General features: G+C 39.8%; 1 protein-coding gene across 2 annotated transcripts in view; it reads left to right on the top strand.

Annotated features, from left to right (window-relative positions):
- si:ch73-281f12.4 (Ras-associating and dilute domain-containing protein-like) overlaps positions 1–13,291 on the top strand; it is a 36,433-nt gene that overhangs the window by 8,836 nt on the left and 14,306 nt on the right. The window contains exons 5-10 of one of the 2 annotated variants that reach the window (XM_046036141.1): positions 2,734–3,429; positions 3,612–3,649; positions 5,987–6,150; positions 6,259–6,371; positions 9,829–10,048; positions 10,802–10,974. In XM_046036141.1, the coding sequence (XP_045892097.1) occupies positions 2,734–3,429; positions 3,612–3,649; positions 5,987–6,150; positions 6,259–6,371; positions 9,829–10,048; positions 10,802–10,974 (1,404 nt within the window). Of the gene's footprint in view, positions 1–2,733; positions 3,430–3,611; positions 3,650–5,980; positions 6,151–6,258; positions 6,372–9,828; positions 10,049–10,801; positions 10,975–13,291 lie in introns of both variants that reach the window. The other variant, XM_046036140.1, reaches the window with a different exon arrangement.

Genomic DNA, 13,291 nt, shown 5'->3' with positions numbered 1-13,291 from the left:
ACAAAAAAAAAAACAACACACAACACAGAACATCACACTACACATAAGGACAGATAAAATAAATAAATAAAATAAAAAATTCATTATGAAAAATTCATGAGACCCCTAGTATATATCTGAGAAAACACCTCTACAATTGTAATTGCACATTGTAATTGCACATTGTAATTGCATGAGACACAGAACTTCTAAGTGAATTATTCAATTAAATTGTTGTCTAGTGGAAAGTTTGTTCTAGAGTAAGGGAGGACTGTAATAAGCTCATTGAAGATTTGACAAGGTCCTCGAGAGTCTCCTGGTATTGTGTGGGCAGGTGGGGGCAAACACAAGCTTAAAAGAAACAACATGTTGTAAACAAGCACACAAGATTGAACATCTTACGTTAAGAACCTCAAGGAGAAAATCCGAGAGAGTAGGGCTTTGGTTATAAAAGGTCAGCGACTGCTTCACTGTGGATTTATCAGAATGGACTCAGGTCGACTCATTAAGGGGACTACAGAGGTGTGTTGTCCTTTATAGGCTCAGAGGGAAACAGAATTGACTTCTTGCTTGAAGCTGACGTTCACACAGGACGAGCAGTCTGTCATCATGTACCAATGAAAGGACAAGGAAGACAAGGAGATAACACTGATTAAAATGTACCCTGTAGACGAGGATAAACTACACAGAAGCTATTCTTAGAGTATTTAAATAAACACAGTGGGAGGAGGACACTTGGTGTGCTGTAATCTACATGCCAGTATTTTAACTGAGTCAAATATAGGACGTCCAACGCACGTCCCAGTTGATGTGTGATGCAGTTTGAATCACTTGTTTACGCAGCTAATTTTTTCACAGTAAACCAGAGAGTCATTCCCAGGAACATGAAGCTCTCGCTCCCCTGCTGGTGGAGATCGCTGACTGTGCAGGATGCTGGCAGCGCCGCAGCAAGCCTAATCTTACTCTGCAACAATAGGTCAACCGAGAGCCAAAGCAAAGAAACGAGGCATATCAGTGGTCATATCACAGGAACTAAAAGCCATTGTGTGGCCATTTAGACCATTAAAGTTTGTTATTGAAACTGTGGTGGAAATAAAGTAAATCGCTGCAACTGGTTCATCTGCTAATTACTTTTTTTTATGCTGTTATTACAATTATATGTATTCAATACAGCCACATAATGTGCAATATATTTATTTGTGTTTGTAATTTGGACATTTTTTTTTATATTCTATAAACAACTGGTGATACAGTTGAAAAACAACTTAGCCAAATAAATTTAAACTCAGTTTTTCACATTTCTTGTCAGTTAATCCTAGTAAACATTCCTGTCTTAAGTCAGTTAGGATCACAACTTTATTTAAAGAATATGAAATGTCAGAATAACAGGGGCGAGAAGGATTTTTGTCAGCTTTTATTTCTTTCATCATGTTCCCAGCGGGTCAGAAGTTTGCATGCACCGAGTTAGTATTTGGTAGCATTGCCTTTAAATAGTTTAACTTGAGAATCACACCATCAACAGATACATTTAAATAATTTATTGATGTACAAAACAGAAAGATGTGAGAGGCCTGCACTTGCTGGATTGCTATATTTCTAAAGAGTTGTGGGGAAGCTACGATAGGCAAATCCGCTGTAGCACCCGGACATGACAAACTGCCTTATAACCCTACTGAGAGGAAGAAGGGAATAAGGAAACATGGTGTGGGGTGCAGAATACGAGATGGAAGAAGAGGGGATGGGTTATTTTGGCATTTATAGAAATGCTGGAAGTGGCATGGTTGAGGTCGGGTCCTGCTCCTGAAACTCTGTTAAATAGCTCCACCAAATGTTTAGGGTATCCTTCCACATGCTTCTCACAATAAGCTGCTGGAGTTATTGCTGGTGTAACTGAGTTAGGTTTGTCGGCCTCCTTGCTCGCACAAGCCTTTTCACTTCCATTTGGCTCTTACCAGCACAGACGATGGTGTATCATCGCCTGACTAACCGTCTTAATGTGGTAACCCTCGGGTCACGGACATCAGTGATGTCTCACTGGTAAAGCCTTTCAATTCCTGTCTCGCGTCATGCTGCCAGTGCAGGCTGTTCTTACGTCAGCTGATCGCGCTGCTGTTCACACGCACATTATGCTGCTGGTTCACTTCCAAAATGTTACACAATCCCATCCTACACACTGACTTTCATTTGGAAACAAAGTTTTGCATCAAGAGGGATTAAGCTAGATTTGTCAATTAGTCAAATTTCTCAGCAACTATTGTGAGAATAGATTATTTGTTTAAGTAATTTTTCATGCAACACTTGTAAACATTTGATGGTTCCAGCTTCTCCATTGTGAGAATTGGTTGATGATCGTGTCTTATGGACTGGTTCGACAAAACAAGACATTTGAAGACGTCCCATGGGCACTTTTTAGTGTTTTCTAACATTTAAATACCAAATTATAATTTTTTTTTTGTAATTTATGTAATTTCTTTTGTTTCAAGCGTCAAAAATGACCTGCAGTATTTCCAGCTTCTCAGTGAGGGTTTGGTGTGTGTTTCTATTGTATTATGTAACAGTAAACTGAATAAATGTGTTTTGGACTAGTTGAACACACAAAACATAGAAAGATATTATGATGGGCGTCTTTTAAACATTACATTTCAACATTTTCTAGACTAGATGATTTATGGATTAATCTGAAAAATCAGTGGCAGATTAATTAATACTAATTGTGAGCTTATCCCTAAACTAAAAAAAACACTTTAATTACAGGACTTTGTGATCTACCTGATGAGTGGGACCACCACCATCTTTGGCTGCTGCAGGGAACACTGCAACGGGGACGATGAGGACAGATTAAAGGTCGACATCCTTCTCTTCGCTCCTGACGTGTTGCCCCAACACTGCTGTGTCAGACGCCTGGACTCTAACATCCCAACATCCACAGGGGAGCACAGAAAGTCATTGACAATGCTGAAGCCCCTCCATGGTGCTTCTGTGACCAGAAATGGTTTCATCCTTAAAGAGGAGGTGGAACTGAACCCAGGGGACTTGGTGGGCTTGGGCAAACACTACCTGTTCTTGTTTAAGGATCCTACCAGCACATCAGGATACCTCCAGACTCCTCCTTGGATGACCAGACTCTGCCCAAACTCCGATACAAAGACCTCACCCTCTTGTTTATCATGTGGATCCTCTATCGCCATGAAAAGGTTCCAGAGGAAGCCTTTACCGCCTCGTTGGAGGGACCTGGAAGGCACAGAGGCTTTGGTAAACTATGAGCTGGAGCAGGAGGAGAGGGTCCTGCAGGAGATTTTGGATATGTTGGACCCCAGTGGAAATGAACCAAAGCTGACGCCTGCTTTCCTGCTGAGCCTCTGCATCCAGCACTCAGCCTCCACGTTCCAGTTGACACACTTCAGACAGCTGCTGCTCCGGATAGCCAGCCGGATCCAGCTTGTTATGTGGGTAAGAATGAAACCCTGCTCTTTGTTACTGACATCAGATAATTCACCTTTTGTGCCAGAAGTGTTAATAGAGTGTGTATTCAGCACTATAGTCACCTGAGTGTGACAGAGAATGTAATGTAATCAAATGTGCCATCAGAGTTGTGTGTATGTGATATTTTCTTTATGTGCTCTCCCTCTTAGGAGAAGACAAAGGAACTTGCAGCAATCCAGACAGAAACGTGAGTAGACAAAACACAAGCGTTTCCAGAAATGCCCCAGAAATACATGACAATGACCTGCCAAAGAGAGAAGAGCAGCAGCTGCTGCCTGCGATGATATATGACGCCTGACACCTTTGAGTTTTACTGTCGGAATAAAAGAGGAGTTAAAGTCAGATTTTACAACTATGTGCTCCTTCAGGACACAAGCATTTTTTTTAAATGCAGGTTGTGCAAAGAGAGAATTTCCCACAGTCGCTTCTCTACGAAAGTAGAAGCAGCTGAGAGTTTTCTCAGGAGCACAGTGTTGACTTGCTTTATCATCATGTGTCAACAGATTAAACCTTGTCTGTCTCAGGAGCTGAGCAAAGTTATCAAAGTTTAACAAACTCTGAATCAAAGTTAATTTTGCGGGCGTCAGTAAAAGTGAATAAGGAGACCTGTTATGATTATTTGGATTATGCAAAATTAATATTTTTAAGAGTTTAATAAAGTGTGTCCTATTAGCAGTTCACATACAAGGTGTAAAAGGAAATTCACAGATGTATTTACAGCTTCACAAGAATGTGCCGCAGAGGTTTCCTGTTTGCAGACTTGCGAACAGGCAGGCAGAGGTAAAAAACTGGTGACGATCTGAAGGAGACTGTGAGATCTCTCACAGGGGACAAAACCAAGATAAACCAGAGTCAGGCCAAACGTCAGGCAACATGAGCAAAACATTGGACGAGATTCAGATGTTGAACAATGGAGTGGAGAGCCGGGGTTCATTTACTGCAGATCTTTGATTGCTGGATTAGTCTCAGGTTAACATGGGCAAGTTTATCTCAAAACATTTTTGCGTCGGTTTGCTACCCTGTCTGGGTTAAACAATATGTTTCCTGGAAACGGTGTGCAACGGCTTTAAGGTACATGCTTGCATACACTACAAGGTGTTCAAGGCACCATCGTTTCCATTGAAATAAACACTTTGTTACATTTTGTTGGGGCTGAACTAGGCCCAGGCGAGTCACAGGTGTGTAGGTAATTGGTCATCCAAAGAGGGAGACCAGAGTGCCATGACCAAATAACACACACACACAAACACACACACACACACACACACAAAGAGAAGACAGACAGGAAGGACAAGAAACACAAGGGAGGGATACACAGCAGAAACACTGGGAGCTGAGGGCACAGCCAACCATGACAATCAGTTATTATTTGATTATTATTTTGTCATGAAATATAAAACAAATATTGAAAAAATGCACATGAGATCTTTGTTTTGTCCAAGTAACAGTGCGGTAAGTAAGGTATTAAGTTTATAAACATGCAAAAGCAAAAAGCAAATCTTCTCTTAATAAACAACTTTTGACTTGTTAGATTAGGAAAAGCAATAACATTGACAATTGCTTCATAAGGAGGAGTGGAAATTTGCTGTAACTCTTGTTTAACTGCACATAAAATGTTGCTGATTTGCAGAAATATTAGAGGAAGTGAAATCAAAATAGGTCCCCTTTTGTGATAGTTCTTATACAGCAAATTGTACAAATATTAACATGAATTCTGAGGTTAGACTAGCTGAATTCTGTTGTCACAACAAACAACAGAAAGTAAAACATTGGGAGGGTTATATTGTTCATGAACAGTCTGCACAAAAACAATTTTAATTATGTATTTAGACGTGGTGACAGCTAAGGAACAGTAATGCCAGGACATTTCATTAATGAATGTTGTTGTAATTTAGGTTTCTTTTTAATCTGCCAAATGCATCATCATTAACTTCAACATCAGATTATTTTAAGGTTAAAATGTAATGTCAGACACACAACTATAAGGTTTTACCTGTTTCCCAAACATAAAGGTAAGAATGCTTCTATAAAAACAGGATTGAGGCAACTAGTTTCTAAAGTAAAAATCAGTTTAAAATTGGTTTTAAGCCTAGATTCGAAAGTGTCCAAATAGCGTGCCTCCCGAATTGTACCAAAGAAGGCAAAGGCATGAAGAGGAAGTAAAGGATGTGATGGGGTGTATGAGTTATAAGTAAAAAGACTGGAGATGTAGGAAGGGGCCAATCCATATAAATTCTTTTAAGTCAGTAGGAGGATTTTGAAATCATCCCTCGCAAAGACATCAGGACAGATGTTATATGATCACACCTCTTAAATCTTGTAAGACCTCTTGTTGATGGGTCAGCCAGAGACGTGAAGTGCATTCAGCCTCTGAGTTGCATAAAACGGTTGTGTATTAAAGAGTAAAAAGGATGATCGAGTCACTGCTTTTATTACAAAGATTTCCCATATTTATAGTTAGTCAAACTATAACTTTTTTAGATTTGTTTCAGCATGAATCTCTGTGTTTTTCCTTTAGGAGCAGCAGTGACGGGAAGCCTGACTATCTTCAGCTGCTCAGCATGGAGGAGCTGATCCCAGGTCTGCAGCCTCTGGTGCTGTGGATGGCCAACTCCATCGAGCTGCTCCACTTCATCCAGCATGAAGTCCCTCAGCTGCTGCCCTGGAGGAAGAACCAGGAGGACGAAGGTGGACAAAAACACACCTTTAACTTTATTACATCTGTTGTGCTCACAGCTGTTCCAACTGTAGTGTGTTGTGTATGTGTTTTTAAAGTTTGTTCGTGTGTGTTATCAGGTCTGCTGGACTCTGAGATGTCGTCCACTCGGATAGCCTGTGAGGAAGCCATGACAGTCCTGGAGGAAGGCATCATGTTCACCTTCCAGCAGTCCGTCTACTATCTAACAAAGGTTGGCTGCCACACATTATATACTATGTTCACAGAGTAAACCACACACGTACTCACTCATTTACCGATACCAACATGTTTCACACTGTTTTGACCTGTAAAATCTGAGTGTCGGTCACATGTGAAGCAGGAAATTGGACTGTGTAAACACCATATTCTGTTTTCATTGAGTCTATTCCAGACAGAAAACACAATAACAGAATGGAAACACCAACTTTGTCTGGCACTCTCAGCCAGGAAAGGCCTGTGAGATAGTGAGCAGAGAGTCTTTTCCACTGACTCAAATATAAACAAGAAGACAATCTTGTCTCCCAGGTTTTCACATTTTTTTGAATAACAAAACCAGAATGCCGGATTTGGTGAGAACCACTATATGAACATCTAAAGGCCTTTTTTAGTCTTGCAGTTGCATTAAGGAATTGTTTATTTATAGAGCACATTTAAAAACAATCAACAAAGTGCTTTACAAAGAAATTTGTAGATAGTACAATTAAACGATTAAAACAAAAAGAAAATGGTGAATAATTCTAACAGACAAAATTAAAACTATGTCAGAAAGGTGGGGGGCAAACTATTCCACAATCTGGAAGAAAATAGTCTTAAAATGAATTCAATGTTTCACTGGGACGCAGTAAGGTTATGCTTGTACAGGGGAGTTGTGGTCTTTTCTTGGGACCAGAGAGGAGTCTCGCGATTGACTCCCACATAAAAGGAGTTGCATTAGTCAAGATTTAAGATAATAAAAGCATGTAAGACGGTCTCCTGATCTCCAAAAGAAAGAAAGCGTTTTATTTTCACATCTACTGTCTGACTCTCATTTAACTGGAGCAAACTGTTGGCCACTCAGCGTCTGGCATCCTCAAGATGATGTGTTTAATTTGATTTCGAGGGGAAGTACAGCTGTGGTGTTGTCAGCTTAGCAATGATGTTACATTTTCTAAAAATCCCAGTCGAAGTGTACATGAGGACAATAAAATAGGGCCTAAGATGGAGCCGTGGGGTACACCACAGGAAACAGAAGCAGAATTGTATAGCAATATGAAGTCCTAGTTCATTTTATGCTACTCACAAAAGCAAACGTTAAATACAAAAATGATCTGTTATATTTGTAGATACAGTTTATACAACTCTAAGGCCTTAAATATGGACGCAAACTCTGGAAAAACAAGTGTGGAAAATGCATCTTAGTGTGTGTCTGGATTTCTTTTGTGACACAGCAGGACACTCCCTGGCTAGATTTATGTAACTTTCCCATGTTTAAGCTGCTGTCTGCAGGATCCAGTCGAGCACACACACTTCATAGACACATCATAGCAGCAGGGACTGTTTGAGGAAGCAGTAACAGTCTGTGCCATTGTTTTAAATACTCAAACATATTTCTATTGATGCACAACAGCCCCTACTGAAAAACAGACCTTTTACTTTACGGTATGTGATTTTCAGACTAAAGAAACTCTTTGCTGAGGAGTTGTGTGGCTTAGTCAGAGGCAGTTTTTCATCAGGTGTTTTAGTCACTTGTGAGGCTTGTTAATTGTACTGTGGCAACATTGCAGTTTCTCTCTAAACTTTATTTAAGTGTTGCCTGGTAAATTCAGGATAAGCTAGCTATGAAGAGCAGTCTGTTTCCTGGAGAGGAAGACAAACTGTCATCGGAGAAACACCCAACAGGGGAAAGGAAGTGAGGAGGGGAAAAAGGTTTTCCTGTTAATTTCCTGTTAAACATGACTGAATGTTCATAAGATACAGACATCATTATTTCACTTCTTCTTTTTTCCTGGCAAAAAAACCAAACAATATAAATAACACTGCAAAATGGCATTAAGGCAGCTGTTAACTCCAACGCAAGAGTGCTGAATAGAACAAAAAGAAGGAAAAAATGTTCAACCATGCAGATGTGTTTTTAAAACTACAGTATTTATAGTCTTTAAGTAAAAATCCTCACCCGTCCTCTGTCTCTTTATAGTCTGTCTCCGTGATAAACGATCAGCACCTGCATATTTACTGGCCTCACTAAGATCAGCTGACCTGTTGCCTCAGGCATGTAGGGTTATTGTCGTCTTTATGACCTCTTTCAGTTTGTCTGAGGTCATGGTGTGTGAGTGAGAGTGTGTATGTGTGTTTGTGTAATTACCAGGTGATGTCATGCGTGAGAAACAGTGGCTGTGTCAAAAGAAGGAGTAGTGATAAGAGTTGGATCTCTTTGAAGACTCAAAATGACGTGATGGTTTAAAAAAAAGGGAGGTTCTGCAGGATTTGCAGAACTCTCTTGTTCCTCTTTATATATATATATATATATATATATATATATATATAATATATATATAATATATATATATATATAATATATATAATTTATTTATTTATATTATTTTGGAGCACTAGGGAGCTGTGAACTGTTAAAGAGCTTTATATTGTCGGTTTTTACGCTCTCTAAATTATTGCCTACACACAAAGCAGCACTCTTTCAAGCATATGGAATAGATGGGAAAGCTTCCCATGTTTACAACCTGTGAGCATCACAGCAACACAAGGCGGACGTATGATTGCAGAGTTAACCATATGAGAATTAACAAGACTAAGAATCTAAAGCCATGATGCTCTGTTAGGCTGTATGTAGTGGTGCTTTGAGCTAAATGCTGAAATTAAGTCGGCATGCTAACGTGCTAATGTAAAGCAGGTATACTGTTTACCATGTTTATTGTCTTAGTTTAGCGTGTTAGCATGCTAAAATATGCCAACTGGCATTAAACACTAACACTGCATTTCATTTGGGATACTTCCCTACACTTTCCTGTAGCTGTGTACACTTTGTACTTACTTTGGTAGTGTGTGGTGTTGTGTCAAATCAAACATGGCAGTTGTACATTTACCGGCGATGATAAACTTTAATTTAATTTCTTTGTTCTTAAATCTACATATGTCTTAAAATTGACAAGTTAATGATTTGTTCATGTTAAAGGACACATTTAAGGCGCCAGGATGTTTCATTCTAATTATCAGTTTTCTGTTTTAATCCTTGTCTTGGGATGTACGTGCGGTTCTAAACATGTAAAAAGACTCAAATTGCAGTATAAGAGAAGGATAGTGTTTTTCATTTCCCTACAGCTGCCCTTTGTTTTGCGAAACAAGCTTTCCCGCAAGGTTTCCTGTACGCTCTGTGAATGCCTTCCTCTGTTTACGTCATTCTGTTCTGTATATAGCAGCACAAGACAAGAAAAGTACATTATTTTCCAACAAAGGTTATTGCACAGTAGTTTAAATCAGGAATCATGTGAAGGCAAACAAAATAAATTGTGTCTACGTACAACATGTAGTGTGTGAGCAATGATACTCAGTATCAGCCTTGTCACTGATGATTCCCATTAGCAATGGTAATTGTAGAAGAGGGTGTCTTCCAGTCCAGAGGTTCATATGGTCTTTACAGCAGAGATGTAAAATGTCTGCACCTCTCTCCACAGAGTATGTATTCAGCCTTGCCTGGTCTGCTGGATGGGAACCCGTTTTCAGAGAGCGGTCAGCTGCGGGTGCCTGACCGGCTCAGCGGCATCCTGGAGGTGCTGAAAGAGGCACTGAAGCTTCTCACAGCCTTCCAGGTCCATCCAGACATCTCATTACAACTCTGTGCCTACCTGTTCTTCTTCATCAACGCGTCGCTGTTCAACGCCCTCATGGAGAGAGGTAAGACATAAGCTCACTTATTAAGAAACCTGTTTTAACTTTTAGCTGTGCTAAATGGCCGGCAATGTTGGTCCACCGCTTTGGTCAAGACTGAAATATCTCAACATAACATTTATGGTCCCAAGAGGATGAACTAAATGATGTTGATGATCCTCTGACTTTTCCGGTGGCACTACCGTGGGGTTAACATTTGTGGTTGTGAATTGTTTCTATAAAGAAATTTGGAGAGATTATCATGATACACATTCATGTTCCCCTCAGGATTAACTATAGTCACTTTGGTGATCCCTTTACATTTAATGTAGCGCACCTATCAGGTCAAAATTACCATTTGCATGATGTTAATTTATGAATACCTGAAAAACTAATTACAATCCCATCGGCATTGTAACTTTGTGCTTAGTGCTAATACGCTAAACTAGGTGAACATGGTAAACATTATAGCTGCTAAACATCAACATGTCAGCATTGTCATTGTGAGCACCTCAAAACTGCTAGTGTTTGAAGTATATTATGTATTTGCACTTCATCCATTATATTAATCTCAAACGTGCTGAAATAGATAACGATATGTTTTATTGCATTTGCTGATAAACTATATTTTTATATACTACTACTGTAACTGCTAATATGCCTTTATACCTTCTTTAATTACATGCCTGCTCTGTTACTGAATGTAAAACCTAAGACAGTTGAGCATTACGTAGGTTGCACATCAATATCAGTGTAATACAGTTCTGTAATCTTCTTCAGGATCTGATGCAGGGTTCTACCAGTGGTCCCGAGGTGTTCAGATCCGAGCCAACTTGGACCTGCTGATGGACTGGATCCAGAGCATCGGTCTAGGCGATCTGGCCACTGAGTTCTTCCAGAAGCTTTCTGCTGCTGTCAATCTGCTGGCCACACCCAAAGAAACCCTCCTGCAGGTCAGAGGACATCCGTTTCTCTTTTCCTGTTTGTCTGTTCACGGGCGGGAGTAGCCTCGAGAGTTGAGTCATGACTGCGTCAGCCTGAATGTTTTCATTTTCTTAAAGGTGTCAGTACAACATTAGTTATGTGTGTTTGTGTATTAGCTGCAAAACTTACCATCTTTCACTTAACGTTTACCACTGCAGCATCAGCTCCCACTCTTTTCTACAGTTTCTTTTTGTTTCCCCAGCATGAATAAAAATGCCATAAATGCTGTCATGTCTGTGTAAGTCACTGGAATGTTATTGGTTTATGGTTATAGTGGTCTCAAGAACATATGTACTTAAACTCCCATGGTGCCACTCTCAGTGATGAGATTTGAGGAAATGGCCCGCAGCAGAAGAGTAAATGTAAATACACTAAACTGATCAACTCATGATCTCATAGTGCCCACGAAGGTGTGGCCATCACTTATCTAAGTTGAAATTACATCCTCTTGTACATCCTGTTAGCCAGAGTATGTGTGTGTTATGTTATCAGTTTAAATTCTATTTACTCTACCGTAAGCTCAGTGGAAACATGTGGCTAAGAGCTCAAATGGCATTTTAATGACGCAGAAACACATTAGAGTAAAGGCATTTTAAAGCCTTTTATACCCTCTGCGTCAGTGTATGCTTAGGAATAACACACAGCGTCACTTAAACACTACCGTACAACAACTTCATATTTGCTTTTACCTGTGTTTAATCTAGCTTGCCAACTGAACATGAAACCCTTCCTTAACCACAGTGCTCTCTTAGTTACCCATTCATTACACTTTATACCACAGAAGGAAGCTGAGCTCTCACTTGGCTGGTTATTAAACACTGAGGTAATTAAAGTTATTAAGAGAAACCAACACATAACCCATTATTACATACCCAGGTATGACACACGAGGAGCAAAGGTTATGCAGAATGATAACAAACTACAAACCTTGCAATGATTCACAGGTTCATTGGAAAGATGATGAACCTTCTGAATGTTTTTGTGCTGAAGTAGCCATGTGCGACTGTTGCTTTAAATAGAAAGGCTATACATATAAATGGTCGCGTATACCATATACACTGTATATAACCCCATAACTATCTATGTATCTTGTATACATAGATAGTTATGATATAACCAACATGTAACTATTTATCCATGACAAGCTATTTATACTGTTTATCCATGACTGTTTAATGTTATCTATTACTTTTAGCTAACAATTTCAACTGTTTATCCATTACCTTTAACTATCACTTTCAACTATGTATCCTTTGCTTTTAGCTAACAAATTAAAGCTGTTCATGGTAGGTTTACAGTCTTTGCTTGCACACAGCCTATAAACATTTTTTCTAATTTGTACATATCTGTTATTAGGGTCATATGCAAGTGAAATGGTCGCTCTGTGGAGCCCTTTGTGGACGTGGATAATGAGCACACTGCAGTGCACACAGAGACTAGTGTCACCCACACACAGCACGCTTTTTTGTTAAATACAATTTCACCCTTTTGCGGTTAGGTAATTGCACAGGATGACATCATGATTGAAATTGCGATTAGATTAATCGTGCAGCCCTATTTTGTGGTTCAGTTGAGTTAATTTGTTGAGCTTTCCACGTACACTCTGACAACTGCATAGGTACACCCTGATGTACAAATACCCCTGTTAGTGAATCAGTGATACAGAATAAAGGTAATGGTCTCTATCATATTTAATATAATGTAATTTAAGACAGTTGAGTTGACCACGGAACTAATTTAAAGCTGACATGATCCTGGTCTTATTTTGAGAACCTGGGTTAAGCCTGAGGTATTTTTACACTCCGCGGTTGACACCTGTTTTCACTGTATGACTCGCAGTTGTGGTACCTGACTGAAATATCTCCGAGGCACGAATAAGCACCAGCCCACCCGCGACACAGCTGTTGAAGGCTGTGTCTCGTCTGGTCGTGGGATTGGACGGTTGCTAGGAAGCCAGTGGTACTATGTATTCCTGCCCTGACATGAGGTCACGTTGTGGCTGCTGCAACAGAGCACACACCCTCAACAGATTTTTAGTTTTCCATCTGGAGTTCTGGGCTTTTGAGAACCGAAGTGGCTCGCTGGTAAATTATACTGGAGGGATGTGGCGACGTTTGTTTTGTCAGCAGTTATGGAGTACACAACATCTGAGGAGTTATTTTCTGGAGAATATAGCCACCAAACATTAAATCTCAGACATACCAAACAGAGACATTTTTATATTTTTGCTGTTTATAAGCAGCATTTAAACTTTACCTTCTTCTGAGCTCAGTGTGGCGTCTGTGT

Source organism: Micropterus dolomieu, linkage group LG21 (genome assembly GCF_021292245.1).
Source record: "Micropterus dolomieu isolate WLL.071019.BEF.003 ecotype Adirondacks linkage group LG21, ASM2129224v1, whole genome shotgun sequence".
NCBI classification, from domain to species: Eukaryota; Metazoa; Chordata; class Actinopteri; order Centrarchiformes; family Centrarchidae; genus Micropterus; species Micropterus dolomieu.
Note: the sequence above shows the minus strand (reverse complement) of the source record. Positions and strands in the feature narration are given on the sequence as shown.